Here is a 26,731-nt window from a genome sequence, read left to right on the forward strand (position 1 = left end):
AATTACCGGCTACTCTTCGTTACAATAAACTTATAAATAAACCAACCATGGCCCAACTTGTTTCTCACTGTAGTCGTTAACGTAAACATTTATTAGTAATTTACTGGCGGAGCGTTTGAGTGGGCGCTTTGCCTGAAAGGTAAAATTTAGGGAATAACCCCCACATTGATACAACATTTGAGTACGCGAAGCGCATTTACTGTCAGTGTTGCCGTAGACACAAATTACATTTTCAACATCTGGAATACAAGAATAAATTATCTAATAACAATGTACATAAATGTATCAAAAGGCGTTATTAAATACGCTTTAAGCCCTGTTTCTTCAGGGTAACGTTACACCGGAAGAGATCACCGCAGCGGCTCAGTGAGAGTTGAAAGGTTATCAAAGTTAACGTCACGTCAAGCTAGCAGTTAGAGAAGCTTGTCCTAACATCAACATGTCAGCTACAGAAGAAGACACAGAAGTGACAATTCCATGTGTGGTCATCACTAGCTCTGACAGTGGTTTTCAAGAAGAAGAGCTGATAAAACGTGAGTTTGACAAAGCTTTACGTGCATGATTTAGCAAGCAGGCTAACGCTAAACAAAGCTAACTTCCTTTTAGCACAGTAGATTACATTTAGTAGCGCCTGCATGTTGCTAATCCAGGTTAATGACTAATTTGTCTGCGGTTAAAAAGCTAGTTAGTGATTTATTTTTGTGGAGGTGAATTAAAAACCACAATAGTAGAGCTGAAGGAGGTTATGTGCATCTTATTTCAGCAGCTAACCGGTGGTCACAGTGAAAGCAAGTTGTTTCACTAAACGTAGTGTCTCTTAACTTGTGTGTGTGATTAATAACAAACGTGTTTTTGCCGTAGAGATCCTCAGTTCAAAGACTTTACCCGAGCCGATCAAGCGAGAAGAAACAGTAGTCTGGTATCCATGGACAATCAACAACAAATACTACACAGCGGATGTCAGGCTATGTGTTGTACCAAGCACTTTTCAAATGTCATCGGAGATTGCCCAGTCCATGCAGGCTTTCATCGCTTATTTTGACAGTACAGTGGTACGTGACTTTCAAATGAGCATAAGTTGAGAATCTATAGACTGTGATACATGTGCATGCGTTTACTATGTGTGCATGGTGTTTGCAGAAGGATGGTCTGGAGAAGCTACAACCTTGGATATCAGTGGTGGAAGATCTTGCTCCAGAGGTGCTCATTCTGGTGTGTGACAGAGTCTGCGAGAATGGTTCGTGCTTCAGCTCTTTATGGTTTCCATTAGATTGCAAAACAATTGTCCAGGGTACTATATTGAATGTCAAATGTATTTTGTGTTCAAGGGGTGACTAGACATGCTGCACAACAGTGGTGTTTGTCTCATGCCTTTGAGCTGGTGGAGCTCAATCCACAAGAGCTGCCAGATGAGGATGGTAAGTTTTCCAGAGAAGAGAAATTCCAGTGACACTGCATACATTTATTTTCATGCTTCAGCTTTTGTCACATTTTGTTCTTATCTACACCGTCTTTGCTGCCTCATCAGATGACTTTCCAGAATCCACCGGAGTAAAGAGAATTGTCCAGGCTCTCAATGCCAACGTGTGGTCCAGTGTGGAGATGAAGGACGGTGAGATGAGATCAGTACAATTACCTGTTGCACTTTCCCCTGTCTACGTAATTTATCAGTGTGTGTGTCTGGTATGTGACTGTTTATATCTCTGTCTGATAGGCCACAATCAGGGCTTTGGTCTGATGAGTAGTTTGGTGGCTGCCAGACACAACAACCCACACAGCTCTCCACAAGAGCCACCGGTCAGTTACAGTTTGATGTAACCATTTTCATTTATTTTGATTGTAATTCAGTTTTTATTCATAACTTGTCTTGTTTTTACTTCCCTCTCATGCATCATTAATACATCTATATTTAAATGAGATTTAAAATTTGTAAGGTTTCAATGAGGCATGTTAACCCTAGCTCCTTTTTGTAGCAGTCTTCCAGCTTGCCAGTAGAGGGCTCACTTGTTACTGAGGATGCTAACCATACAGAAAGCAGTGCCAACACAGACACACAGCAGGACACAGTAGTTGGTAAGTGAACAACTCCATCATTTCCCTCCAAAACATGGATATTTTAATAAATGTGGAGAAGACATTTAATGTGAAGTCATTAATATTCAATTGTTTTCATTCTCTCAGATGCAATGACTGATTTGGACATTCAGGAACTTGCTAATCTCACAGCTGGAGATGCAGATGTGGATAACTTTGAACGTCTCTTTACCAAATTGAAAGAGATGAAAGGTAATTGGGGAATGTGAAGTGAATGCACACCTTGGATGTGTGCATATACCTCACTGTGGTTGTCAAATATTCCCTCTGCTGACGCCATTTATGATGTTTTGTTTGTCTCTGATTTTCCACCTGCAGATAAAGCTTCTTCATTGCCTCACGAGCAGAGAAAGGTTCATGCAGAGAAGGTAAGTAACTGTATTCACCTCTGGTTACAAGACACCAAGACTAGGACCTGTTCATGTTCATAATCTGTGGATCCTGGTTGTATCAAAAAATGTATCATCTGTCATGAAATAGTTTTAAAACAAATCTGATTGTTGGAGCACGTTTCAGTAGCTGTGTCTCAGACTGAATCCTCGATTGGCTCAGTAAATTGTGTAGGTAAATATGTTTAAAGTCTTGTATCGAGTATTTACACTTATCTACTTTCCAGGTAGCAAAAGCGTTTTGGATGGCCATCGGTGGTGATGATGATGAGATAGACGGGATATCATCGGGTGAGGAGAGCTAAAAGTAGCTGCCTGTGACTCATTCTCTTTTCTCCTGGCCCTCCTCCTATCCTGGGCCTCCCACAAGATCCAGAGCCCTTTGACTTGCTTCTTGCACCTGGAAAGTGGAGATGCTTACAGATGGTGCTGTAGGCACAGTCATGTTTAGAAACTTTTGATTCTTTAAATGAAATGATTGCAATACCGGTGTATAGTGAGAAGATATCATGATTAGGGAGAGAAGAGATCCTGCAGATGGCCCTGACCCTCAGTGTTCTCCCCTGGGTCCCTCACTCTGCCATAAGCCCCCGAGTGAACCTCAACACAGGATGACGTCACAGGTGGAAAAAGGAATTAAAATAACGTATGTGTATGTCCCTTAGGTACAGTTGTCACATATATTTGCAAGTGACATAATGTGCCTTATCCTTAGAAGACATTTAATGCATATTCTGTTGAATCAACATAAAGACTTGTGATTTTATTTTTTTGCCTCTTGTGTATTTATTGTGACCACAAGACTGTTGCACTATGTGCAGCACATTTCATGCTCATCAAGAAAGATATGCAGACCGGAAAAATAGGAACACCTGTATGCTGCAATGGAGCACCTCTGCAATAAATAAAATGTTCAGTTCCTGTGCTGTGTTGGACAACATTATACCGAAGGGTGTTTGAAATATTTTGTCTCTCCATTACATTTGCAGAGGAGCAGAAATGTTAACAAAAAAACACACTTTACAATATGCCATTAAACAAAATACCACCACAAACTACAGCCTCAAAAATTGGTTGAGGTTTGATTTATCCAGGGTGTCTGCAGGAACCTATTAAGTCTTAAAGTCAGTATTATAAATATTAGGCTTTAAAAGTCATTAACTAGTCTTAAATTTGAATTTGTGAAGTCTTAATCTACTCACATTTATCACTTTTTTGTCAAAATGAGTCAAGTTCTTAGAAGGAAAAGTCCTTATTTCTGATGTTGCATATCTTTAGCCTACCACTGAACCAAATACTGTCTTTTACTTTACACTTAGGTGTTAGCAAAATGCCTCCTAGGCGCCCACCATTAGAGGTGTTGCAGGCACGTCCAACTGGTAGGAGGCCCCGAGGCAGACTCAGAACATGTTTGAGGGATTATATATCTCGTCGAGTCTGGCAATGCCTCTGGATCCCCCAGGAGTTGGAAAGCGTTGCTGGGGAGAGGGGCATCTGTAATACTTTGCTCAGCCTGCTGCCCCCATGACCCAGCTTCAGGTAAGCGGTTGAAAATGGATGTTGGCAAAATACTCAATTACTAATAACCATATGATACCTGACACCTGTAGACACCCTAGACTCATCACCTCTGACAGTTTCACATTTATTTCAGGATGGTAATATTTGCATTCATGTACAGGGGTTTCTATTTTTTAGTCACGTATTAATGAGTCACACTTTAAAGAAGAAACACTGACTTGGAATCTTTTTACTCAGTTGCAGTTTATTAAATTGTCACAGATAACAAAACAATGGTCATTTGAGAACAAATATTAGGCTACATGAAAAAAAAAAAACATGTACATAAGACTTGGAACAGAAAACCACCAACTAAGAATATCAAGAAACACAAGTACTGATACAGATCTACCAACTACCTAACGCACTGTGGTACACAGTATTTCAGTTAAGCACTGTGTTAACTGTTTTAATTAAATTACATGGTGACTCAGTCTTATGTACTGTAACTAAGTGCAGGATAAACATGGTGGCTTCATAGACAATGACCAAGGACAGCGAGCATATTACACATGCTTTATATTGTAGCAATGTACATGTAATATACAGTCTTTACTGGACAAGCAAAATACCACTAGAACTAAAGCTTTACACTGATCAACACAGTAAATTGGAAGTGCATCATTTACCCACGAGGAGCATAGTGTACTATCGGCTAACAGTTGGTAATATGTGAAAAGATCTGCATTTATGTTTTTACTCTACATGCCATCAATGGATGAACCAAAGCCATGGTTGCTACTAGCAAGTACCCTTCTCACTGAGGTCCAGTCCACTACGATCACTCACACTGTATGTCATACTCTACGTCCCTATTATGAAATAACAGTAATAGCTGGTACAGTAATCCTATGTGTCACACTTAAGAACCAGTTGACCCAGGTTAGAAAAGCCTGCATTTAAGCAGGCCAAGTTTGGGGTCATTAAAGCAAAGTCTTTTTGTGAATCTACTCATGCCAGAGGTCAGTCAGGTCCACTGTTTCAAGCACTGCATGACTACAAGAAATCACAAGCTATAAATATTTATGTACAATCATATTGAGGCAATAAAAAAAATATATTCCCATGCAGGACAGTATGCAAAAATAACTTATAAAATGTCTCTTTCACTGAGCAAAATAGTTTTCATACAAGGGTTCTTTTTTCAAGAAACAATGGTGCTAAGGTCTATTTTTTTTTTTTTTAAATAGATAAAATACCAATTACATGATCAATCAGATAATTGACACTTTAATTCATACAGATAAATCAATATGGGCAAAGTACCTTGTACTTAAGATATTAATTAAATATATTCTATTTAATCACTACTCAGAATGATTTTTTTTTCATGTTAATTTATAGTTCAATTGATAAATAAGCCTCCTAATTCAGTGATTACAAAGAGTGGTACTGGGACACTGAAACACCAGTGATGAGAGCGAATTTCAGCTAATTCATAGAATCAAAAATGTTTTGAAACATGTAAAAAGGTGGCCAAGCTGAAGCTGTACCATAACTTCAACTCGGGGAACAAACATTGCAATCCTCTTTATAAAAAAAAACAACAAATTACAACACTGAGCATAGACATGACGTCTGAATGAATAATGACGAAAATGTGGTTAGTCTTTTGAAACCTATTGCAAATACCCTGTGGCTGCCCGTCGAACACATGAAAAAAAAAAACAATGTAAAAGTCCTAAAATAACCATCGAATGGAGACACTAAATGGTAGTGAGCAAAGTGCTATAGATGTGAGGTGAAATGTTAGAGACAGCGAAGGAGGACAGTGATGTGTTGATTTGATGAATGGCGTCTCTTTCCTTATTATCACTGAGAGACGCTCGAGTTCTCCTATGTGGTTTGTGTGTATGTGTGTGGATGGAAAGGAGGGTTTCCGGGAGGTATGTGCTGCTCCTAGGACACGCTGGAGCAATGGATGCTGGGAGAGCCCATCTGTGTGAGGACCTTGTCCAGCCATTGCAAAGGGCCATTGAGATGCAGTTCTATCCAGCAGGGGGTGCTGGTCACTGTCTGACGTCTGTGGGGTGCAGAGAAGGAAAGGGGCAACATAGTGTGATACTAATGAGAGAATTTCATACATCATCAAACTACTCATTTAAAATCCTTGTCATTATTAATGTAACTTCATTACAGGCGAGGCAAAGATACACTCTACTCAGTACTTCTTGTCTAAGCTGACTTAGCACCGACCCTGAAGCCAACTCCGTGAGCTATTTCTGAAGTCATTCAAGTTTCTATCAGAGATGTTTTCCTCCAAGGTGTTTGGTGCCAGAAATATAACACGCACCACTCAAAGTCCGTGGGAATCCCCCTTGCAAAGGGTGTCTGAAATGTGTTCACCTCCCACTCCATGTCCCCCTCACGAATGCATGCCTGCCGCATTCTTTCTCTGTTACTCAACCCTCTCTTGCCGACTCACAGCAGCACCCTCCCCCATCACCTTCTTTTTCCTCTTCCAAGTCTGCTACCGTCTGAGCACAGCACCCATTCATTTTTTATCCCCCAAAAGTGACATTAATTATTCTGATCATACACACGTTTCCTTCTTAAATTTGGGGGTGCACAGCTCAATGAAACTTTTGTGTCTTAAATGTGTGTAGTGAAACAGACTCAGGTAAAACAACAAAAGTGATGAACCCTTAAAACTTTAAACAGGCTGGGACAGAGACAACAGCATATGGCCCGTGTGCTAAGGCAGGTGCTTTATTCCACCTCGGAAAGCTGAAATAAAATCAGCTAATTGAGCACTTAACTCTGGATGGGCTTTTTACACAACTAGCGACAAACAAGAAGTGAGAAGGTAAAGGTATGCAGTGTCTGGTTTTGGCTGTAAACAGCTTTATGTGCTGTTGTGTCTGCAAAATGACATCTTGTACAAAGAGAAGAGCCCTGAGCAGAAAGAAGCTAGTTCACAGAGGGCCCACTTAAGACCCCCCCTTAAAATTCTCAGTCCCCCTCCCACACCCTCGGGATTACTCAGACCTGACAGCCTCCCTCAACATCCACTCAGTGTTTATCCAAGAACACAGTACCGTGTGAGAGAAGAAAGGAAAAAAGCTATGTGACATAAGGAGGCTAGTCATTTGCTGGGTCAGTTAAATGTTTGTTCTCAGGTTTTTTGTTCACTCGATTGTAAGTCTAGAATCTGCCAGTCAATATGTATAAGAATTAAATTGTAAAAGTAAGAAATACTGAATTGACATGTTTTTTCTTATAGTGAAACTTACCTCACTAAAATGGTTAAAATTTGAATCCCTCTTATATGGCATCTTTAGCAAACAGTATAATATATATTTGTCTTAGCAACTACTTGAACATAAACTGGTCGACCTCTCCAATGCCTTAAATAGTGCTTTTCCAGTCCTCCAACTACTCAAAGCGCTTTCACACTGCATGTCACATTCACTCCTTCACATACACACACACACACACACACACACACACACACACAGTAAAATGCTGGTGGTCAAGGCTAACGTGCATGGTGCCACCTGCTACTCAGTAACCATTCACACGCACTCACACACCGATGGAGCAGTTTGGGTTTCGGTATTTTGCCCAAAGATACTTCAATTTGCAGACTGGAGGAGCCAGGGATTAGATCACCTATCTTCCAATTAACGGCCGACCTGCTCTGCCTCTGAGCCACTGTTGCCCCTTTCACCATTTGTCATTTTTACGCCTTTAACTGTGACACTGAATAGAATGAGAGTAGAACAGACATTGCCATTCGAATTAACGAAGCAGGATAACCCGAGTCTATACATGTACTTTTGCCACTGCAACTGTTGCAACGGGCTAACTTATGTATACACTTTAGTATAAACAAATCGACTTGCAGTCCCAAACTCACTGAGCTGAGGTTTTGTGGTGACGAATTAACGAGCAATGAAGTACATCTAAAAGATTACCATAAGTGTTATTTCTCTGTTTCTTTTGTTGCCAATAACTGCATGTTGACACGTAAACTAAAACTATAGCTGCCTCCAAAGAACCAGGGAGAGCTGCTGCTTCGTGAACAAGAGACTGCGAGGATGCAAAGCGTACAGATCAGCACGTTTTCACATCTAACTCTGTGAAAAGAGGGTTTATTCCGACCAAACCAAAGTTGGTGTTTGCTGGAATAGCAGACTAACTAACTCAATGACTAAGTTTTGGTGAGTTTTATTTTGTTTTCTCTCAAGTGTGTTTGATTTTAAGTTAACAAAGCAAATATGTAACGTCTTAGTTCGGTGAAAGAGAGAAACTTTGATTGGTGTGTGGTTGCATTTTTCTGTTTAATAGGCGAAATGTGTGTGAGAATAGGCCAAAACAGAGTTCCCAGAACTTGTGAGTGTGACACACTTTATGACCACACTGGTGTGTTGTCATCATAACAACTAACAACAATCACCATTTTCTTTTGATCACGGCAAACACTTCAATGTCCATTATGCCCTCTTTCGGTGGCTGCTGGTCTTTCAAACAGGGGAAGCTCACTTTAAGTTTACATCATAAAATTTGTCATATTGTAGCGAGGCAGTAACTTATAAAAGCCGTTTTTCAACCACACTCATGCTATAGAACCACAGCAAAACACACCTCAAAGATTTTCAGATGGGTTTAAACACCTGAACTCTACTGTTCAAACGGTGAAAGTGAGCTATATCACTTATGGAAATAAGGAACTCCGGGCGGCACTCTGTCAGAAGACTACACTTGCAAATATGGGACTGAGCTCGAAATGCGAAGCGCTGTCAATCACAAAGGGGTTCAGCCTTTTAGACAATTCCTCCAATCATCATGCATACACTGAGCATCCTCTCCCGCCTACTGCTCCATTAGGTCCCAGGGAAGCTGAGCCTCCTTGGAAGTGACGATTTTGTAGCATTTATCCAATGACCGTCTCGCTTTGCTGCATGAAAAAAACCTGCTCAGCGCTGTCTCATAGGAATGCTTGGAGGCTCTGCATCCACTGTGCTGACACGAGGATGTATGACAAGGAGGTCGCGTTTGAAAACTGGTGGTAAACGGCTGACGTCTGAACACCATAGTCATGATGTTAAACACATCCTAGCGCATGTTTAATGCAATGTAAATTCTTATTTTAATGTCGATGAAATTTTAGGGGAAGTTCAGCCTCCCTTGTTGTCTCAGAGCAATCACCCCTGATATACACATATACAGCCAATAATATGTAAATGTAAAAAAATACTCTGAATAATCATACTTGTCTACATTTGTTTAAATTGTATTTAATTACCTGTACTCAGCTCCCCAACCCTTGACAAAACTCATGCGAATAGTGCACATCCTGGTGAGTTGGTAGACGGCCTCAAAGCCCTGGTTGACTGACTGGGCGAGCAGTGCAGCAAATTCCTGGTTGTTGAAGATCTTCAGGTTACAGCCTGCAAGGAAAAAAAAAGTTCAGCTTAAAAGCAGTGAGGACAAAAAAGGTCAGTGTCAGCGGGGCATCAGAACTCAGTTAATGCTCTGGTCATGTTGCCTCTGATGTCTTAATGTGTTTGCGTGTATCTTCTTATGCTAACCTGGAGGTATTTTGCAGACAGTGGCAGGATGCCAGCCGTAGCGCTGGTTACAGTTGGGACTCTGAACAAAGATGGCACTGTCACTGAGACACTCTGCAAACACCTCTCCCCCAATGTAGTACAACCTCACGCCCCGTCCTGGAAAGGGAAGAGAGACGACTGTTGCTCAGCACACAGCTACCTGCTGATTATATGTCAAGTGCAAATATAAAAGGCAAATTAGCTCAAAGCGTGCGTAGTCCCTGTGAGATAAAATGAGTACCTATGTGTCTGCGCGTGAGCTCTACTGCTGAGTTGCGGTTGACGTTGGACAGCAAGCCCAGACAGAAGCGTTCAGAGTTGGATGGGTCTGTGAATCCATCCACTGTGAGGGAGGGCTGGGACGCATGGAAGGTCTCTCCTACACGTTGGTTCAGCTCATAGTAGGAGATGGAGCACCAGAAGGCAGACTCGCAGTATGTCACAGGTTGTAAGTCTGTGTGAGCAGAGGATGGGGGTTAGATGGAGAGACATAAGCTGAGAAATTCCAGTTCAGTCCATGAGAAAAAATTAAAGAACTCATGAGAACAGGTACTGCTTTGTGGCCAAACAACCATTTGACTGAGAAGGTGCAAACAGCTGATAATGTTTCCCTTTGATTTCTCTACAAAAGCTCTTTTCCCACGACCCTCATGGTCCCGGCCAGGAATGGCAAAGACATGACGTGTGTATTTATTTTTTTAAACTTGACCTCCTGGTGGCTTTCCACATAGATAGAATAACCTGGCAACCGGATATTATTATTATTGCATTACCTTGAAATGTCTGTTTCTGGCCTACACACAGATGAGGACAAAGACTCCATTCATACCACACTTACTCTGTTACTGCCCTGAGGCTAAGCCTCCCAGACGTAGCCCAATGCTCCTGCATATTGCTCATCTGTCTCTCTCTCACACACATGCTCACCCCCACAAAGAAATTCTAATCTGACTTCATATGAACAGCACCAATAAGATCAATAAGATACCAGCAATTTTTGGTTTACTGACTTGTTCGTGTCCACAAGTAAAATCAGGGGAAGGTGGTATTCAGATAACATGTCTAATACGGTTCTGCTGCAGATTAAAGCTATCCTCCTAGTAAGGATGAATCCTTTGCAAAACACGACAGGACAAGACATGTGCTCTGTAGTACAATCACTGGGTCATCGGGTCCAGTCACATGGGGATGGGTCCTTTGTTGCAGGGTGATTCAGAGTAAAAGGTCTACAGTACTGATTCTACATGTTTGCTCTTACTGTCACATCTACAACACAGTAACACACATGGTATACACTATGTGCCTTAGCCAGCCGAGCCATCAGAGCACCCTCAACATTAATTCTAATTTATACCATGGCCACTGAGGTCTCTCAATTCTGACTGCCTAATTTTCATTCATTTCCAGTAGCAGGACAGTATACCCACACACTTTTTACTGACTTTTTACATGAATGCACAAAGTTTCATTGTAGGTAATGACAGTTACAGTTCGGGCTTCAGTGGTTTAGCTAAAAGGCTTGGTGTTTGTGTTCCTTGGTTTGTGCAACCAAAACAAAATTAGATTAGATAAACAGCTTCAAAGAAAGTGTGCAAATTTAATGTGAAACCAGTTTCATACTTAAACTAGAAGTACCACCTCATGGTTGTACGCCTCTACAAAACAGTCAGGCTTATATCCTTATCTGTCCAGGCTCATATGTAGCCATGGCAGCTGACAAAGCTTCAAATGTGGCTTAAGTGGAGACCAAGTGGACGTTTGTGCCAAATTCAAAGAAATTCCCTCCAGGCCCTCTTCAGATCTCTCACAAGAATAAGATGGACACCAGGTCACAGTGACCTTGCCCTTTGACTGCCAAAATCTAAGCAATTCATCATTGAGTCCAAGTTAATGTTTGTGCCAAATTTAAACAGATTCCCTCAAGGCATTCTTGAGATATCACATTCACAAGAATAAGACGGACACGAGGTTACAGTGATCTTGACCTTTGACTGCCAAAATCTAAGCAGTTCATCATTGAGTCCAAGTGGATGTTTGTGCCAAATCTGAGGAAATTCCCTCAAGGCGTTCTCAAATATCACATTCACGAGATTGGGATGTACTGACCCAAACCTAAAAACATAATGCCTCTGGCACTGATGTAAAAATCTGATGCTAAATGATGATGATATAAGCAAGTATATGTAAAACAACATAACATAGAAAATGGATGACTTATACTTGTACTTTGATAATATATGACAGTTTGTTGGGAAAACGCCATGGTACTGCATGAGCAGTATCATACTTCACATAATGTCATTGCTACCAACCGCAAAAGTACACATAATGAATGATATGCTCTATAATTAAAGCTGACCTCTTTGGTTTTGCTTACCAAGATTACTGTTTGCGGGTGACACAGGATTGGGCGACAGGCTGGGTGAACCTGAAATAGGGAGGTAATGGAGGTTTGGTTCGTGATCCAGATAAGGCATAATTAGAACAGTATGAGCTTGAGTTGTGTGCACTTTCATGTGACTCACCTGTGTCCATGCTGTGGTTGAGCTGGTGATCATTTGTCTCACCATCCTCACTCAGATACCCTGGTGGGGGAGTTTCTATAAAGTACAAACACACACACAAAGATTAAGAACACACTCCTGATCTCTGCATATTAAAGCTTTGACATACTTTCCACTGCTAAAACAAGTTTTTGTGACGCAATGTATCTTGAACATTAGAGGTAAAAATTTCAGCGCAACCAGCATTTACCAAGAAAAGCTTTCTGCTCACAGTCAAGTTCCCTTTTCTTGTAAATGTGCCTACCATAACCAGACAATGCTCTCCAAATCATGTCATAAGTATTTATAAACTTTTAAGTTCTGTGTTTAGAGATAATGACACTATTTTTCTTACCAGGAATATAGTTACTCTGCGGCTCAATGCCTGCAGGAAAGTTGGTGTTCTCAGGGATGGACGGGCTGTAGTCATCCAATGGTGGAAACTCTGCGGGTATATCTGTATGTCGTGGTACTAGGACAGGAGGCAAAACTGGAGACACACAGATACTTTGATAAAGGACCAGTTCAGTTCTGTATGGCAGAACCTTTATTTTAAATACAGTAATTTGGACCATGTAGCAATTAACTCAACTTACTTGGCGTCTCCACCCTCTGGTAGTGGTAGGGGTTGACGCAGACTTCGTCCTTCTTGGTGTGGAAGGCAAATTCACAGTGGTCGACAGCCCTCAGCTCATGGTGGGACTGCAGGTCTGGCCAGCGCCACAGGCGACAGTAGATCACATGAGGGAGACCTTTTCTGTGGGAGACCTGGAGACGCCCATCTAAAGATCTGAAAGACACCAGCAAAAAGACTGTAATTGTGCAGGCAGATTATATTTAATCAATGTGTTGCTTTGCTCTATGCTCTGACTATTACTGAAGTTATGGTTCTGAAATATAAGATACAACCTTTAACATATTTCCTAGTTCTGAATAGAACAGCATTAACTGAGGGCAGAACACCAAAGCCTTTGATTGAGCAGTTTTTTTCCCAAACTGCTTATGCATCGTGCTTTTTCATTCAATGCAGTAAAATACTTTAAGCATGAAAGAAGTATTTTATGCCAACCATTTCCTCAGTCTGTTAGGGATGGGATTCAAGAACCCCTTCCAAATTGTCTGACCCAATGGAACAATATGCCTACAAGCCTATTGATTCCTTTTATCAATGCCACCATGTTTTTCTGATAGTTACACATTGCAAAACAATGACATCAAACATATACGTCAACCATGCAAGGAACTTGCACCAAGAGGGAAGGAACAGTCCAAAGCGTGGCTTACTTTCAGGAAGAAAGATGACATCAGTGCAGCTTGTAATGTCCGTAAAATGATCATTTCAGCTAAGGGTGTAAACACCGCCAATATGTTGAAACATCCTCCCACGCAACATGGGCTTAAATTCCAGGAATGCCATGTATTTGACTCTGCACTGACACTGAAAACCTGTGTGGGCCTACTTTCTTTCCCCACACAAAAATCATCAGTAACCAATTAGAGAACTGATAAAGAACTGGATCAAAAAGCAGAATCAATAATGGCATTAGTATTATTAACATCTTATCATTTCCAATCCTGACAGCCCTTCTCACACAGCAGCACCAGTCAGGAAAATGTCTACATGATCATAAAATGACACAATGTCAGAATACAAACAAAAATCTAGCTACAAAGTCTACGGAAATTGGTCTTACTAATGATCAAATGCAAAAATTGTCTACTGTATATCAAACATGGCCAAAGTAGGTTTCTGATTATGATGTGATACCATGAAACTATGAAGTTAAAATAGCAGTAGTTGTATAAATAGAGAGCTTTCTGATCTGTGCACAGAAAGCATATCTAACTGTGAGGTGTAAGACCCTATATATTGCCATGAAACTCAAATGACTAAAAAAGGAAAGGAAGGACTGTAACAGATCCTGGATCTACCCCCCCTCACGTAGAGTCCAGTGTGGTGATGGCTTTTTTTCCAGCTGAACTCAACAACAGTTCATCCCATCGTTGAGCTGTCAGACAAGAAACATATGGTTCTCATTCTTTAAGTATGTCACAGGGAACTTTGGGTTCAAGATAAAAAAGGTAAAGGTGGTGCTTGTTCAAGGCGACCAACAAAGCAACTTTAAGTATCCAAACCAAATATCATGCACTTAAATTAGACTGATGATGATGACGTCAAACATTTGACAAAAATCTAGAAATTTCAAGACACATTAGGATTAGACTTATTTATTATTTAAATTTAAGTGGAAATAATGCTGCATACTAATCACATCTGGTTTATAATTTTGGTGCATGTTTAATTTTTTAATAAAATACTACAGTTGTATCATTTCCATGGTCAGATGTTGTTAGACATAAAGACCGGCCCATTAGTGTGTTGATGTTGCTGTCTCTATAAGGCTATTCAGTCTAATAGCTCTCGCTGGTGGTTCATGACATGAAAAGATATATATTCTGCCTTTTGTGTAGTTTCATGGATCAAAATCAACAGCCAAAAGCAAGCAATGGACAACCTGTTAAGTTTGAAATACTGCAGTGTACAATATAGATTTAGATGAACAATAGGCTTTGAGAAAGTTCTCACATCTACCTTCAGCAAGCAAAGAAGCTAAATGGGAATGGGAAAGTAAGGTACACGTAGGACCAGTGACATTTGAGCAGTGTGATACCTAAATAGTTGGAAATATCTTCCAAACACACACTTAAGACCACCATGTTTTCTGACGATATCAATGACCACCTCTACAGAGAGGGCTCAGACTCATCTTCCAGCACTGCCCCTATGACTCTGCTGAGATTGGCCTGGGCTATGTCCTGTCTCCCTGATTTGCCACTCAGACATGATGATCACTCTGACACCCCGCTAGACTGACACAACCCTCTTATCCACCAGAAGAAACAACAACTGTGCAGCAGCCAGCCAAGGACTCACAGGCATCTCAACACCAGTGTAGCATCTCTTATCATTTGACAGTGAGTGGGAGAGAAACCACTTCCTGTTAAAGAGTTTGGTCTCAGAGCCAACACCAGTCAGCACTTTTAATGACATTACACATTAAACAGTGTGTACTGCCCTGTTCCTGCATATTAGGAGAAACACGTGGAAAATGGTAACAACACTGCTTTTAGGGGAATCTGGTCGCCTCACATTTATGACACATACCACACACTTTGAGTGAATCTGTGTATTCCCAACAGATAGCAAGACAGCTGTTGCTCCGTAAACTTACAGTCTCTGAACCCACCAAGATTAAACCACAATCCAAACAGTGGCCCACGCCCTCCCTAGAGCCTGGAGCACATTCCCAAGAATTGAGAGAAACTTTTTCATATAGGTTAACACCCATTCTCTGACTTCTACACAGACCACGATGGGGGACTCATGGTTTCATTAGCAATTAGGCTACAAGCTGTCTAATAAACTTTGAAGGATGCGTAACAATTAAAGAAGTCACTGAGGGTGTATTCCAGCTTCCACTACAGAGCCTATTATCAGCTGGGCCAAGATGTGTACCTACCTTATTTATATTATGTAGGAACAAAGAGTAAAGAATAAAAAAATGAAATAAGAAGTTGTGTAATGTATTTACGGTGCGCTCTGTGTTGTGTCTCTTATCCGAGTCATCACTGGTTTTTTTAGTAACAATTTTCATTTTATATAAGGTTACATTCACAGCTGGACAGGACAACAGATGGAAATAAATATTCAAGCCTGACTCACTTACAGTTTCACAGAAGACAGCATCCAACAACTAAAGTAATTAAACTGCACAATATTTTGCTTCCACGTCCAACTCAGTGAAAACATTTGATTTAACACCTGTGACTCATTCAGACCACTGAGAATACAACAGTGTGTGTGCACAGTCCCGCATCTACCTCACATGTCAGTTAACTGAGTTACTGGTCTTTTTGGACAGATGGGTATCCCATATGGGGAATCCCAAACCGAGCCCTTATTCCAACTTTCCCAGAGTACACACACTCCAGTCTAAACATCCTCTATGAGTCACAGCTATGCTGAGCCAAACCACCCCTTCTTCTCCTATTCATCACACGTGTGAACTGAAGACATGCTTGTTTATGCAGCACTAGATGTACCACAGCTACCATGTCAGCAGGTGCTGGGACATTTTTCAAACCTGCACCGGAATTTGAGAGACACATCTATTTCAATGCAATTATAACATTTCAGTTAGGTTATCATGCTAATTATGCAAACTAACAATATAACATAGACTTAAAACAGTAACGTTAACTAGCATTTATAGCACTATAGACGTCACATAGTTTGCCATGCATCGGTACGTGAGACTGATAAAATGCCAACTATATGGTGCCTGTTTGCACAACAAAATATAAGCTGAAAAGCAGGTGAAGTTTGCATTGATCAGCTAATGCTAGCTTCACTATGCAGGATTGTTTTTACCTTAGCAGCTAACGCTAACTACCCATGCAATCAAACCCCACTGCACAGCATCACACTTTTTATCTACTAATCAATGAACTTGGTAATTAACCTGTCAAGGATAATGTTAACACGTTAACAAAGAAAAATGTTTCAATATTAAAGCGCTATGCTAATAATATTAGCTCAAGCTAACTAGCATGCTAAGTAGCTACCTAAGCTAGCTGTCATCAGCCTTAGCTTGCCAGCTTAGCTAACTACAAGGCAGCCAGCTAGCTTTGTCTGTGTCGTTACCTGGGTATGGTTATGCATTTCGTGTTGACATTCTGTGTTGTGATGGCTTTCTCCAACTCGTCCAACTGTCCCGTCTTCTTCAACTTCTTCACCAGACTTTTGACAGCCTTTTCGCACCATTTCTCCTCCTGCCCGTTCTGCTCTCCTTTCTTCCAGCCCAGGAGCCTCTTCACGATTGGAGGAGTGAACGGTAATATAGACATTTTATATTACAACTTAAACAATTAGTCACAGTAGCCTGGGTTAATTCCCCCAAATTGCCTACAGTACTAGTTTGTCGTTCCTATAACAACGACTAAGTTAGCTAGTTAGCTTAGCTGGCTGGACTCCCAGACCGACGGGTGGCTGGTCGCTGCCGGGGACTCAGCAGCAGCAGCGGCGGCTTGCGTCGTAGGTTCACTCCGATCAAGTTGGCCGTCTGTCGGACTGGATCAGCTCCTCTGCCTTCCAGCCAGGCTGTCTGTCCGCCCCTCCTCCTCCTCCTCCACCTCCACCTCCTCCTCCAGTCAGCTGGTCTGTCCTCCACCTGCATCAACCAACTCTGTTAAGACAACTGTATTTTCCCACACATTATAGCACCAACAATAAATTAAACATTATCAAACAGGAAAAGAGATGCATTAGATAATGTTCAAGCCCCTTACACTTTTAAATGTAGGGTTCACCAATTATACAGCTAACTAAAATGCAACTATATAAGCATTCTCTCTAATAAACTACATTTACAGCTCCAGTCAATTTGCTTTTATTACTAATTCAGATGCAGTAGCCTATGTTCACATTATTTAAAATGATGTGTCCCCTTCAGTATCAGTGATTTAAACCCTGTTATATGCATCTATTCCACATACACCCAACTCAAGAGGCAAGAAATGGAAAAAATGTTGTAATCAGAGATATGCCGAGACTGAAAAGTGATCCAACTTTTCCATGAATAGAAGACCCTTGGGAATAATCCCCTTTTATCCCCTCATAAAAGTGATTTCATTTCATCACAGATGCATCTTTCCAGAACTGGATGAGGGAGGCGACTGCATTCAGTGGTATTTGGGGTTTTATGGTGTTATTGATAAGTGCACCCCTGGCTGCTGCCGCCAGTAAACAGCAGTGTGCCTGTGCTATAAATATCCCCGCCCAGGACCAGCCCCCCCTTTCCTCCTGTCTATTTATATACCTCCATCAATGACTGCTGTCTATTTTTAAGCGAGTATTTGGCATGGCTTCTTACTTCCTTCTTCTTAAATAAATATTTCAGCTATCTTGGCAGTGGCACCTGAAAAATAACATTAAAGGACACTTCGTGGCTCTCTGTAGGACAGTCGGTTGGTATGGGTGTCTAAAAGCATGCCCTATTTATAGTAATAATTATTGATAAACACTGAAGGGCTTACAAGTAGGGCTATGTAGGGCCAAGGGCAAAGTCTTCAGCAAGACATAATTAAAGCTCCAGTGTGAGATTTAAGGGGATATATTGGCAGAAATGGAATATAATAAGTATGTTTTCTTTGGTGAATATTCATCTGAAAATATGAATTGTTGTGTTTTCGTTACCCTAGAATAAGCTGTCTATATCTACATAGGGAGCAGTCCTCATCCACAGAGACTGCCATGTTGCATTGCCCACAGTAGGTTAGAATGGACAAACCAAACACTGGCTGTAGAAAGGACTATTTGCGGCTTTGTATCAGTCACCGTAGTTAGCAAACCTTTTTGCGATTAGAATGGGAAACTGGTTTATTCAGTGTTTTTACTGGTCTAAATCACCAGGTTCGTTTTTTTTGGAGAGGAGGAGACCTCTGTGGATAACTCGGTAAAAACCATTTGAACCGGGTGAAGTTTCAGCTGGTTGCAATCTGCAATCCTCACCACTAGATGGCACTAAATCCCCCTAAATCTTACACACTGCTCCTTTAATTTGAATTAAACTGCATGTGCTTTTTAAAATAATAAATATATATAAATCTAGGTCATTCAGGATGAGATGGTGCTGACATATATTGATACATACTATAGAATGATAAAACATTCTGTATGAGTCTTTACCAAGCAGTATGTGTACACGTTTGTGTTGATCACACTGTTCAAATAATACTGATGTTGAAAATGGCTTCCTCAGTGTTTAAAATGTCATTGGTAGAGGGAACAGGCTGTCGTTCTTGTGTACTCTGATGGTCTGCTTCAGGGCCGGCACCCTTTACTGTCAGGGGACACGAGCCGGACAGCTGGCGTGAAGAGTTTCTGCGTGTCAGTGTGTGTGTGTCAGACGGTGTGGGGGGGCAGATGGGCCTCAGCAGGCAGGAGAAGGTCTTAGGGACAGAGTGAGGAATGATTTTGGACAAAAGGCATGACGGCTGGGTGAATAAGTAATGACTGCAGACAATCTGATGGATAACAATGGCATTGTGATGGACTGCTCATGGGCTACGTGGGAAACAGGCAGGATGCATTGCGGGGGTCTGATCAGCTGGGTGGCTGTCACACCAATACTTAGACAAGGATGGAGTGGCAATTAGAGTAAATATGCCTTTTGTGTGTCCATATGGGCAAATTGTACTGATATTTTAAATGTTATAAGACCCCTGAATTCTTATATAAAATGACTCAAATTTTTAAAACAACCAGTTCCGATCACAACTCTGCTACAAACACATATTCTGTAGGATAAATGATACCTTCCAACATATTGTGCGATAAAAAAAGCTCACATTTACCCTCCACAGACCTGTAATTGCCTCAGAAGCTAATTGCAGTGTGTTAGAATCAGACGTAGTTGTTCAGCACAGCCCCACACAGGTGGGGTCTGGCTTTTCCTGCAATCTATGCCTTCTTTTTTAATCTCCCTTCACACTGCAAGCTGTTATCTGTTGCTTGCAGCCATCAATCTCTCCCCAGACAGTGGCACCTCCAAATCTGGGGCAGCGGTGACCTCCCTCCTTTCTTCCCTCCCTCTGGCTTGAACCAAAGCACCCTTAAATCCTCTTCCTCTGGCTTCAGACCCACAGAGGCAATACACTATCACATCCTCCTCTCTGCCTGCCTCCTCACAGTCATTCTCTCAATTCTATGTGTGTCTTTTCTCTCTTTGTCTCACATGTGTCTGCATGTGTGAGCCCTTACTCCTCTCATCTACTGATATGAGTTTGTTATTTTCTAAGGTACCCTTTACAACGGGTACACATGTTTATCAGGAGGATCTCTCTACTGAATTGTCAGACCACTTAAAGGAATGTTTCACTCACAAAATGCCCATTTATATATCAATTAGTCATGCCATGTTACCTTAAAATTTGTGAAGAAAACTTTCTCCACAGCCACAACAATGAACATATCGATTCAGTGATTGATTGGGGACCACGTTTAACAACAGAAAGACTACATCAAAACATCTGTTTACAAACTAACACAACTCATGCAGTGTAATCCAAGTCTCATTTATCCAGTCATATATGCTCACTACTTCTCAAACACATGCTTTTTTTGCTAATTTTGCTGTCGCTAAACATGGTCCCCAGTTAATCCTTTAATCAATATATTTGCCGTTTACCATGGAGACATGCGAGAAAAACAAAGCTTTCTTCATGAATTCAAAGTAACATGGCATGATTAATTGACACACAAATGGTCCTTTTGTGGGTGAAGTATTCCTTTAACTTTGGTTGCCAGATCATCTGATACAATAGCCATTTATTTACAATAGAACAGTAACATACACATGCTGACATGACAGCTTATCAGAAGGTGGCAGTCCATTTATTATTACATTTTACTACATTTATTTCTAATATTTTACCAGACAGAAAGAGTCATAACTAGCCAAAGGTTTGTTTTCACAACGTGGCAACCCAAAACCTTTTGTTATTATTGGCTCCTAAAGGATCTTTATGCATGAATACATTTTTTACTACCTGACTTAAATCTTTTTTTAAAAAAGAGTGCCTTATTAGAAGGTGGTATAGAGACAGGGCACCCAGTTGCTCAGTGCATATGGCAGGCATCCATGTACAAGGCAAGGTCCTTGCTGCAGAGGCCATGGGTCTGATTCCATCCTGCAGCCCTTTGCTGCATGTCAACCCCCTTGTCCCTCCCCTTTTCACACTTAATCTGTCCTGTCAAATAAACCATCTTTAGAAAGTGGTACAGAGTCTTACCATTAACAATTAGCTCACTGATTACCAAACTGGGGGTCCCCACCCCCACTAAGGGTCGCCTAATCTTCACCTAAACACCTAAACACGAACTATATTCACAGTCTTCATTCTGCTAAACAGCCTCATCCTGCATCAGAAAAGTATGCAGGTGAAACAACCAAAAAGCTACAAGAATAATGGCCAAGCATCAGGGCTAAGAAAGCACTAAATTTGTCAAACAAAGAAGCCCATAAAATATGTGTAACTGTTAATCATTTTAAAAATACACGATATAGAAAGAGAATCGTACAAAAGTATAAGGAAAACTCTTCTCTGATGTAATATTAGCAGAAATATCCCGCTCAAAATTCATGCAAATTGCTCATTTTACAGAAATGCCCTGCAGTTATTATGTTCAATATTTGGGTTATTTGTACAGTTTACCAATTGCTTTGTGCTGTTCATACTATGCACTGAATATAATATGAAATGGAAAATAATTAAATAATGGAATGTGAGCATGCAATGTTGTTCTGCACTGAATTTGCATTATATTAGTATCTACAATATTATCCTCATACATTTTAAAAAGCTGCAAGCAGATCTGTAGCATAAGGCTTGATTCATCTCACCAGTCCATGACATTCAAAAGTTGGTAGACTGGCTGAAAATGCAAGTAGCAACAATACAGATAACATAACACCACCTAGTGGCTAAAACCTATTACTACAGTATGTAATGTTTGACAGTTCACACAGTAAAGACACAGGACTGATTTTTATGAACTTTTGCGGCAAATATATTCGATTGTATAAATGTGTAAAGAGGACCCTCTTCTTTAGGCATTTTTTTCAAAGACATTTCTCACAGTGCACAACAGGAAAAGCACACTGTGCAAATAATAAAAATAACAATGGCTAAATTCACTTAGCTGCTTCAGTTTCAGTGTCCCTGTAATGTGCATAGTGCCTCACTGTTACACTGTCATGGTTTACTGCAGCGGTGGAAGAAGTAATCGAAAGTACTAACATCAAAATATAACTTAAGTACCAAAATTATTCATTATGCAGAACAGATAATTTCATTGTAATGCATATTAAAAACAATGGATTGTAGTTATTAATGCAAACTGTATACCAACCTTTTTAACAACACACTGTTGCAGCTGGTAAAGGTGGGACAAATTGTTTTTACTTAACATACTCTCAATCAAGTATATCACATTTTAATTGTTGATCGTTTATGTTTTTTAATATTTATGTGAATCTGCAAAGTCACCAGTAACTGAAGTGGAGTAAAAAGGACAATATGAAAAGTAGTGGAGGATAAAGTAGCAGAAAATAGAAATACTCCAGTTCAGTATACAAGGACCTCAACATTGTACTGTACCATTGTTAATGTTATTAGTAACGCCTGTGCTTTTCCTACTATGATGAGTAAGAATGTGAAAAAAGGTTTATTACATAAAGAAAATATATATTTCTCAGTTTGGATTTATGAACAAAAGGACATTCTCTATGTGTGTGTGTGTTTGTGTGTGTGTTTTAGTTTTTGCCCAAGTACTATTAGGCGTCACAGTGATTATAATTTATTTGTGAATCAGTGCCATTGATTTATATGCTATTCCATAAACACAATTTACATGTTTATTGTGAACAATGGCCCATAACAGCATTAAGTTGATTCAGAGGCTTTGCCAAATATCTCCTCGTCTTACATATGGATGGAATGCAGCACTTTGCCATGATTCATTAATTTCACCTCCGGGCTAAAATGGCTTTCTGTTTGGCCTGCACCTCCAGCACTCGGCCCTGTGTTTACAAAGGCTCTCTCCCTCCGTGACTCCATTTTATGGGTGCACATTGATATCATAAGTCATAGACGCTACATAACTGGGATTATTTATTATTTGCTTGGCCTTTTTTTGTATTTGAAAAAGGAAAAGTTTGGAAATTGAAGCAGATTTTCTTTGACAGACAGCACTGCAGTCACTGTACAGTTTAAACACCGAGCTTCACACAGATCAGACTTTCATCTTTACAACTTCCTCCACAAAGCTTGTGGAACTTGTCATTTTCTGAGATCTGGTAAATACACTCTGTCACTCACACCACCGCCAAAACTAATGATTGTGAAATTAGTTTCAGAGCAATCAGGAGCTCCCCTGCTAAGACCCACTGTATCCATATGCATGAAATTGCTTGCGTTAATACATGCTATGAATCGTGGGTAATGCAGTGAATAATTCTGACTGAACGCAATAATGCTATCTTCTATTAGATTGGGGACTGTTGTGAAGCCGGAGCCCTGTGGCAATATGCTTGTAAATGGCCATGTATGGATAATTAAGCATTACTCTTGAACATTAAAACTTGCTTATTTCAGAGAGCTGCAGGCAGTGAGGAGCTCTTATTGGACTCATCACTATTTTTGGTGTCTCCCTATAATGTCTTCTCATTAGTATTAGTATGCGAGCAGTTGTAAACTTTCTGATCTCTCTTACTGTATCCCGAAAATGGGTTTTCATTAGGAAGAGTATATTAACAATCGTAATCTTTTAAAAACATTTTTAGAAATACTTTTTTCCAGTCGCACACAAGGTGAGTTAGTTGTTTGAAACCTCAGTAAAATTATCGACTCTGTGATATTCAATAGTGCATGAAAATGCATTAAACTAAATGCTTTCTTGTGTTCTCTTCTATGGCTTTCTGATCTTCCCAGAAATATAATGAAATTTTAAATGTGCAGTGTGTAGGATTTAGGAGGTATAGCCAGGCAGAAATAGATATTAATATAATAAGTATGTTTTCTTTAGTATATAATCACCCTAAAATAAGAAATGCTGTGTTTTCGTCACCCTAGAATAACCCATTAATATCTAGGCAGAGGGTCCTTGTCCACAGAGTCATGTTGCACCATTAAGCCATTTGTGTTGATGCATCGGCCATTGTTGTTAGCAGCCCCTCCGAACAGTGTAGAAAAATCCCTGGTTTTTAGCGACTGATTTATTCAGTATTTTTACTGTTTTAAATCACCAGGCCAGTTTGTTTCGGAGAGGAAGAGACCTTTGCCAATAATTCAGCCCCCTGTAACAACCTCCAAAACATTTGGGGCCGAGAACACTCTCAGAGAGCTCCTACCTTAGCCTAAAAGTGAGGAGGTGTGGTTATCCTGTTGCTAGGTGTGATGCTTTCTTCTAACAGATGTGATTGGTTGTCACAGACACAGCCCTTTGTAAGCCTGCAAGGTCTGGATACTCAATGGAAATGAAATAAACTGCTGACTGTGAAGCTGTTCTCACTGTTGGTGTGATCACTCTGCAGATGGAAGGTTTAGACAGATCAGATATCTTCATGTTGTGATCATTTTATGTCTGGCATTATAGCGTTATTATGTTGGGTATGAAAAGTGTGCATACCCCTAACGAGATTGACCACAAATATTATCCCTTCATGATCTAATCTGTAGCATTTACTCACATCATGTATTTGGAGAATATTTCTCCAACCTCTTTGTGTTTACACTATTTTCTCCTCTGCTTAAGAAACTCTCAAGCCTCATAAAAGTCCTCCTCCCTGCTCCAAATAGTTTTTCACATTAGGAGCTCTTTTACAGTCTAAGATGCGTCATGAATAACTTTTATCTTTACAAAGATCTAGCCTTAACTTTATGAGGAAATTCTAAGAAAACATTACAATTCTAAGAATTCTTAGACTTTTGTCACTAGGAGCAGCTCTTAGCACTAGGAAGCTTTGTGAATACGGCCCCAGGATCTTTAGTTATGTCACCAAAATCCACCTTTTTCATGGTAAATGTAATGAACAACATCAACAGCTCTTCTGCAGCAATTTAAGTAAAGTAAATAATACCTACAGGTGTGCCAGCTTTTGTTGATTCCTTTCAAACCTTCTCTGTGTATGAAAGTAGTGTTGGGAAGCATTATTTAGACAATACTGCTCTACCCCTTACGTGCAGCTCCTACCTTTAGAGAAATTGCAGAGAAAGCCGATGTGTGAATGAGTACTGCTTCCTACATCAACAAAAGGCACTTGGAAATGGGAAACTTGAGTATAAAGAGGTCTGGCAGCTCCACAGCCACCATGGAATCAGAAGACAAGTTTCTGGGAGTCAACTGTGAAGAGAGGGATTCGAGCTGCTGGCCAAGAAAAAAGGTGAGCACACATTAGCAGGTGTCGAACAATAAACACTGAAGGAATCCTAGGAGTTCATGCTTGGCACACAAGGTAAGATTTATCTAGTTACAATCTGCGATCTTCACCACTAGAGGCCACTATTTCCTACACACTGCTCCTTTAAAACAGAAACACTTGTGTAAATGTTTCATAAGGAAAGTGCCATATGTAGAGGCATGCACCTTAACATAATACTGCATCAACAGCAGTGCTGCGGAGATGCATTTTACATTTACAACCCATAATCCTGTTATTGTGACCTCCCTACAAGTGACCAACCTTCAGGTGGTCATTTCCGAGCTGAGCTGTATGACCTGCATTAGCAACAGCAGGACATGTTTCAGGGTGGTAGATAAACACATTCTTCAGGACTGGGCGATGACAGGAGAGACTCGTCCTGTCCCTCAGCTGTTGTGTTTACCTTGTTTGCATCATCTGTGTTGTTTTGCTGCAGTCGTCCCCATTGTGTCCACACACCATCCAATCCACAGGGGGTTAATAATGTTAGAAAATAGAAGTGTACTTGCAGGCCCGAAACACTGGGCCTCAATGACAGTGACGTTGCAAGGTCAGAGATCTGACAATAAGGTTTGGATAAAAGGCTGCAGCAGATGCAGTGGGGTTGTTTATTGTCTTATTTCTTTGTCAAATATGTGTTTGGAGTGTTTCTTCGACTCAAAAACGGATGCATTCTTGGAGTCACAGATGTGGGGGATAAAAGAGGATTAAGTCTGAAGGAGGGGAACGACCAGATCAAGACCAAACTTCCTTAATTATCTGTGTCACATAAAACCATGTCTTTAAAAAGCTCCCACACAAAACCAAATCTCTTCAGTGGTCAAAGTGAAGAATGTCCGTGACATCGAGGAGCTGCAGTAAAATGTATTTACACATCAACAACACTTAAATCACTTGATCAAGTTCTGGAGACAATTTTTTTTATGAGCACATCCTTCCTCTGTTTGGCTGTATTAATCAGCTTCAAGGCATTCACAAGACTTCATAAAGTTACTGTGAATTTATAAAAAGATTTTTAAGTAATTAGTGTGAGGGAGTTTTTGTCATGTGTTTTAAATGATGAATGTGGCAGTGAAATCAAATTGATACCAATTTAAAGGTTTGGACTGCGTGCTGTAGACCTCCAAAAAAAAAAGTCCAAACAAAATAGAGAAAACTCGAGTAGACCAAAATGAAATACATAATTCTACTGTGTAAAATTAAAATTTTGTAAGATAATGAGATACGATTAATGTTAGAGTACAATAGATGAATAGTTCTACCATGAAGCACCATAATATAAAGTATGACTTATCTTTAGCATGTAGTTTTTTTAACCTCCAACTAATTGATCCAAAAAGCAGCTGCAGATTTGCGCACAAGAAAGCCTGTAATTAGTTGGCTTAATGTACTTTTGTAGGCTGAGTGGTCCATTTGTTAGACATTGTGACGTCTCCATCATAGCCCAACTCCACTCCTGTCAAAATACATTTCAGCAAGACCCTGCACATTGTACCTAATATAGATATTAGATATTGAGCTAAAGATATGAAACAACGACTGGCCAG

General features: G+C 40.4%; 2 protein-coding genes across 3 annotated transcripts; one reads left to right on the top strand and one right to left on the bottom strand.

Annotated features, from left to right (window-relative positions):
* The first annotated feature begins 255 nt into the window (after positions 1-255).
* aagab (alpha and gamma adaptin binding protein) lies at positions 256-3,249 on the top strand. 2 transcript variants are annotated; one of them, XM_033635202.2, is made up of 10 exons: positions 256-533; positions 862-1,052; positions 1,141-1,237; positions 1,329-1,418; positions 1,529-1,612; positions 1,715-1,797; positions 1,977-2,073; positions 2,182-2,286; positions 2,413-2,462; positions 2,711-3,249. In XM_033635202.2, exons 1-10 carry the CDS (start codon positions 440-442, stop codon positions 2,786-2,788), a joined length of 969 nt encoding a protein of 322 aa, XP_033491093.1. In that variant the 5' UTR covers positions 256-439; the 3' UTR covers positions 2,789-3,249. The 2 variants fall into 2 exon arrangements, with proteins under 2 accessions (XP_033491093.1, XP_033491092.1); XM_033635201.2 differs by having other exon boundaries at positions 266-533; positions 1,974-2,073.
* Positions 3,250-4,230: 981 nt separating this feature from the next.
* Positions 4,231-17,332, bottom strand: smad3b (SMAD family member 3b). The gene is made up of 9 exons (XM_033635200.2): positions 16,847-17,332; positions 12,738-12,931; positions 12,497-12,631; positions 12,124-12,198; positions 11,976-12,026; positions 9,840-10,052; positions 9,578-9,715; positions 9,292-9,436; positions 4,231-6,066 (listed from the first exon to the last, which is right to left on the bottom strand). Exons 1-9 carry the CDS (start codon positions 17,047-17,049, stop codon positions 5,943-5,945), a joined length of 1,278 nt encoding a protein of 425 aa, XP_033491091.1. The 5' UTR covers positions 17,050-17,332; the 3' UTR covers positions 4,231-5,942.
* Positions 17,333-26,731: the final 9,399 nt, after the last annotated feature.

Source organism: Epinephelus lanceolatus, chromosome 5 (genome assembly GCF_041903045.1).
Source record: "Epinephelus lanceolatus isolate andai-2023 chromosome 5, ASM4190304v1, whole genome shotgun sequence".
NCBI classification, from domain to species: Eukaryota; Metazoa; Chordata; class Actinopteri; order Perciformes; family Serranidae; genus Epinephelus; species Epinephelus lanceolatus.

Bases quoted from the DNA above. Each gene is read 5' to 3' on its own strand.
- aagab (XM_033635201.2), top strand. From the start codon at position 440: ATGTCAGCTACAGAAGAAGACACAGAAGTGACAATTCCATGTGTGGTC. The intron at 534-861 runs GTGAGTTTGACA...TTTTTGCCGTAG, and splicing joins AGAAGAAGAGCTGATAAAAC to AGATCCTCAGTTCAAAGACT. The intron at 1,798-1,973 runs GTCAGTTACAGT...TCCTTTTTGTAG, and splicing joins GCTCTCCACAAGAGCCACCG to CAGTCTTCCAGCTTGCCAGT.
- smad3b (XM_033635200.2), bottom strand. From the start codon at position 17,049: ATGTCTATATTACCGTTCACTCCTCCAATCGTGAAGAGGCTCCTGGGC. The intron at 12,027-12,123 runs GTGAGTCACATG...TCCCTATTTCAG, and splicing joins CAACCACAGCATGGACACAG to GTTCACCCAGCCTGTCGCCC. The intron at 6,067-9,291 runs GTAATTAAATAC...TGCACCCCACAG, and splicing joins GGTTGGGGAGCTGAGTACAG to ACGTCAGACAGTGACCAGCA.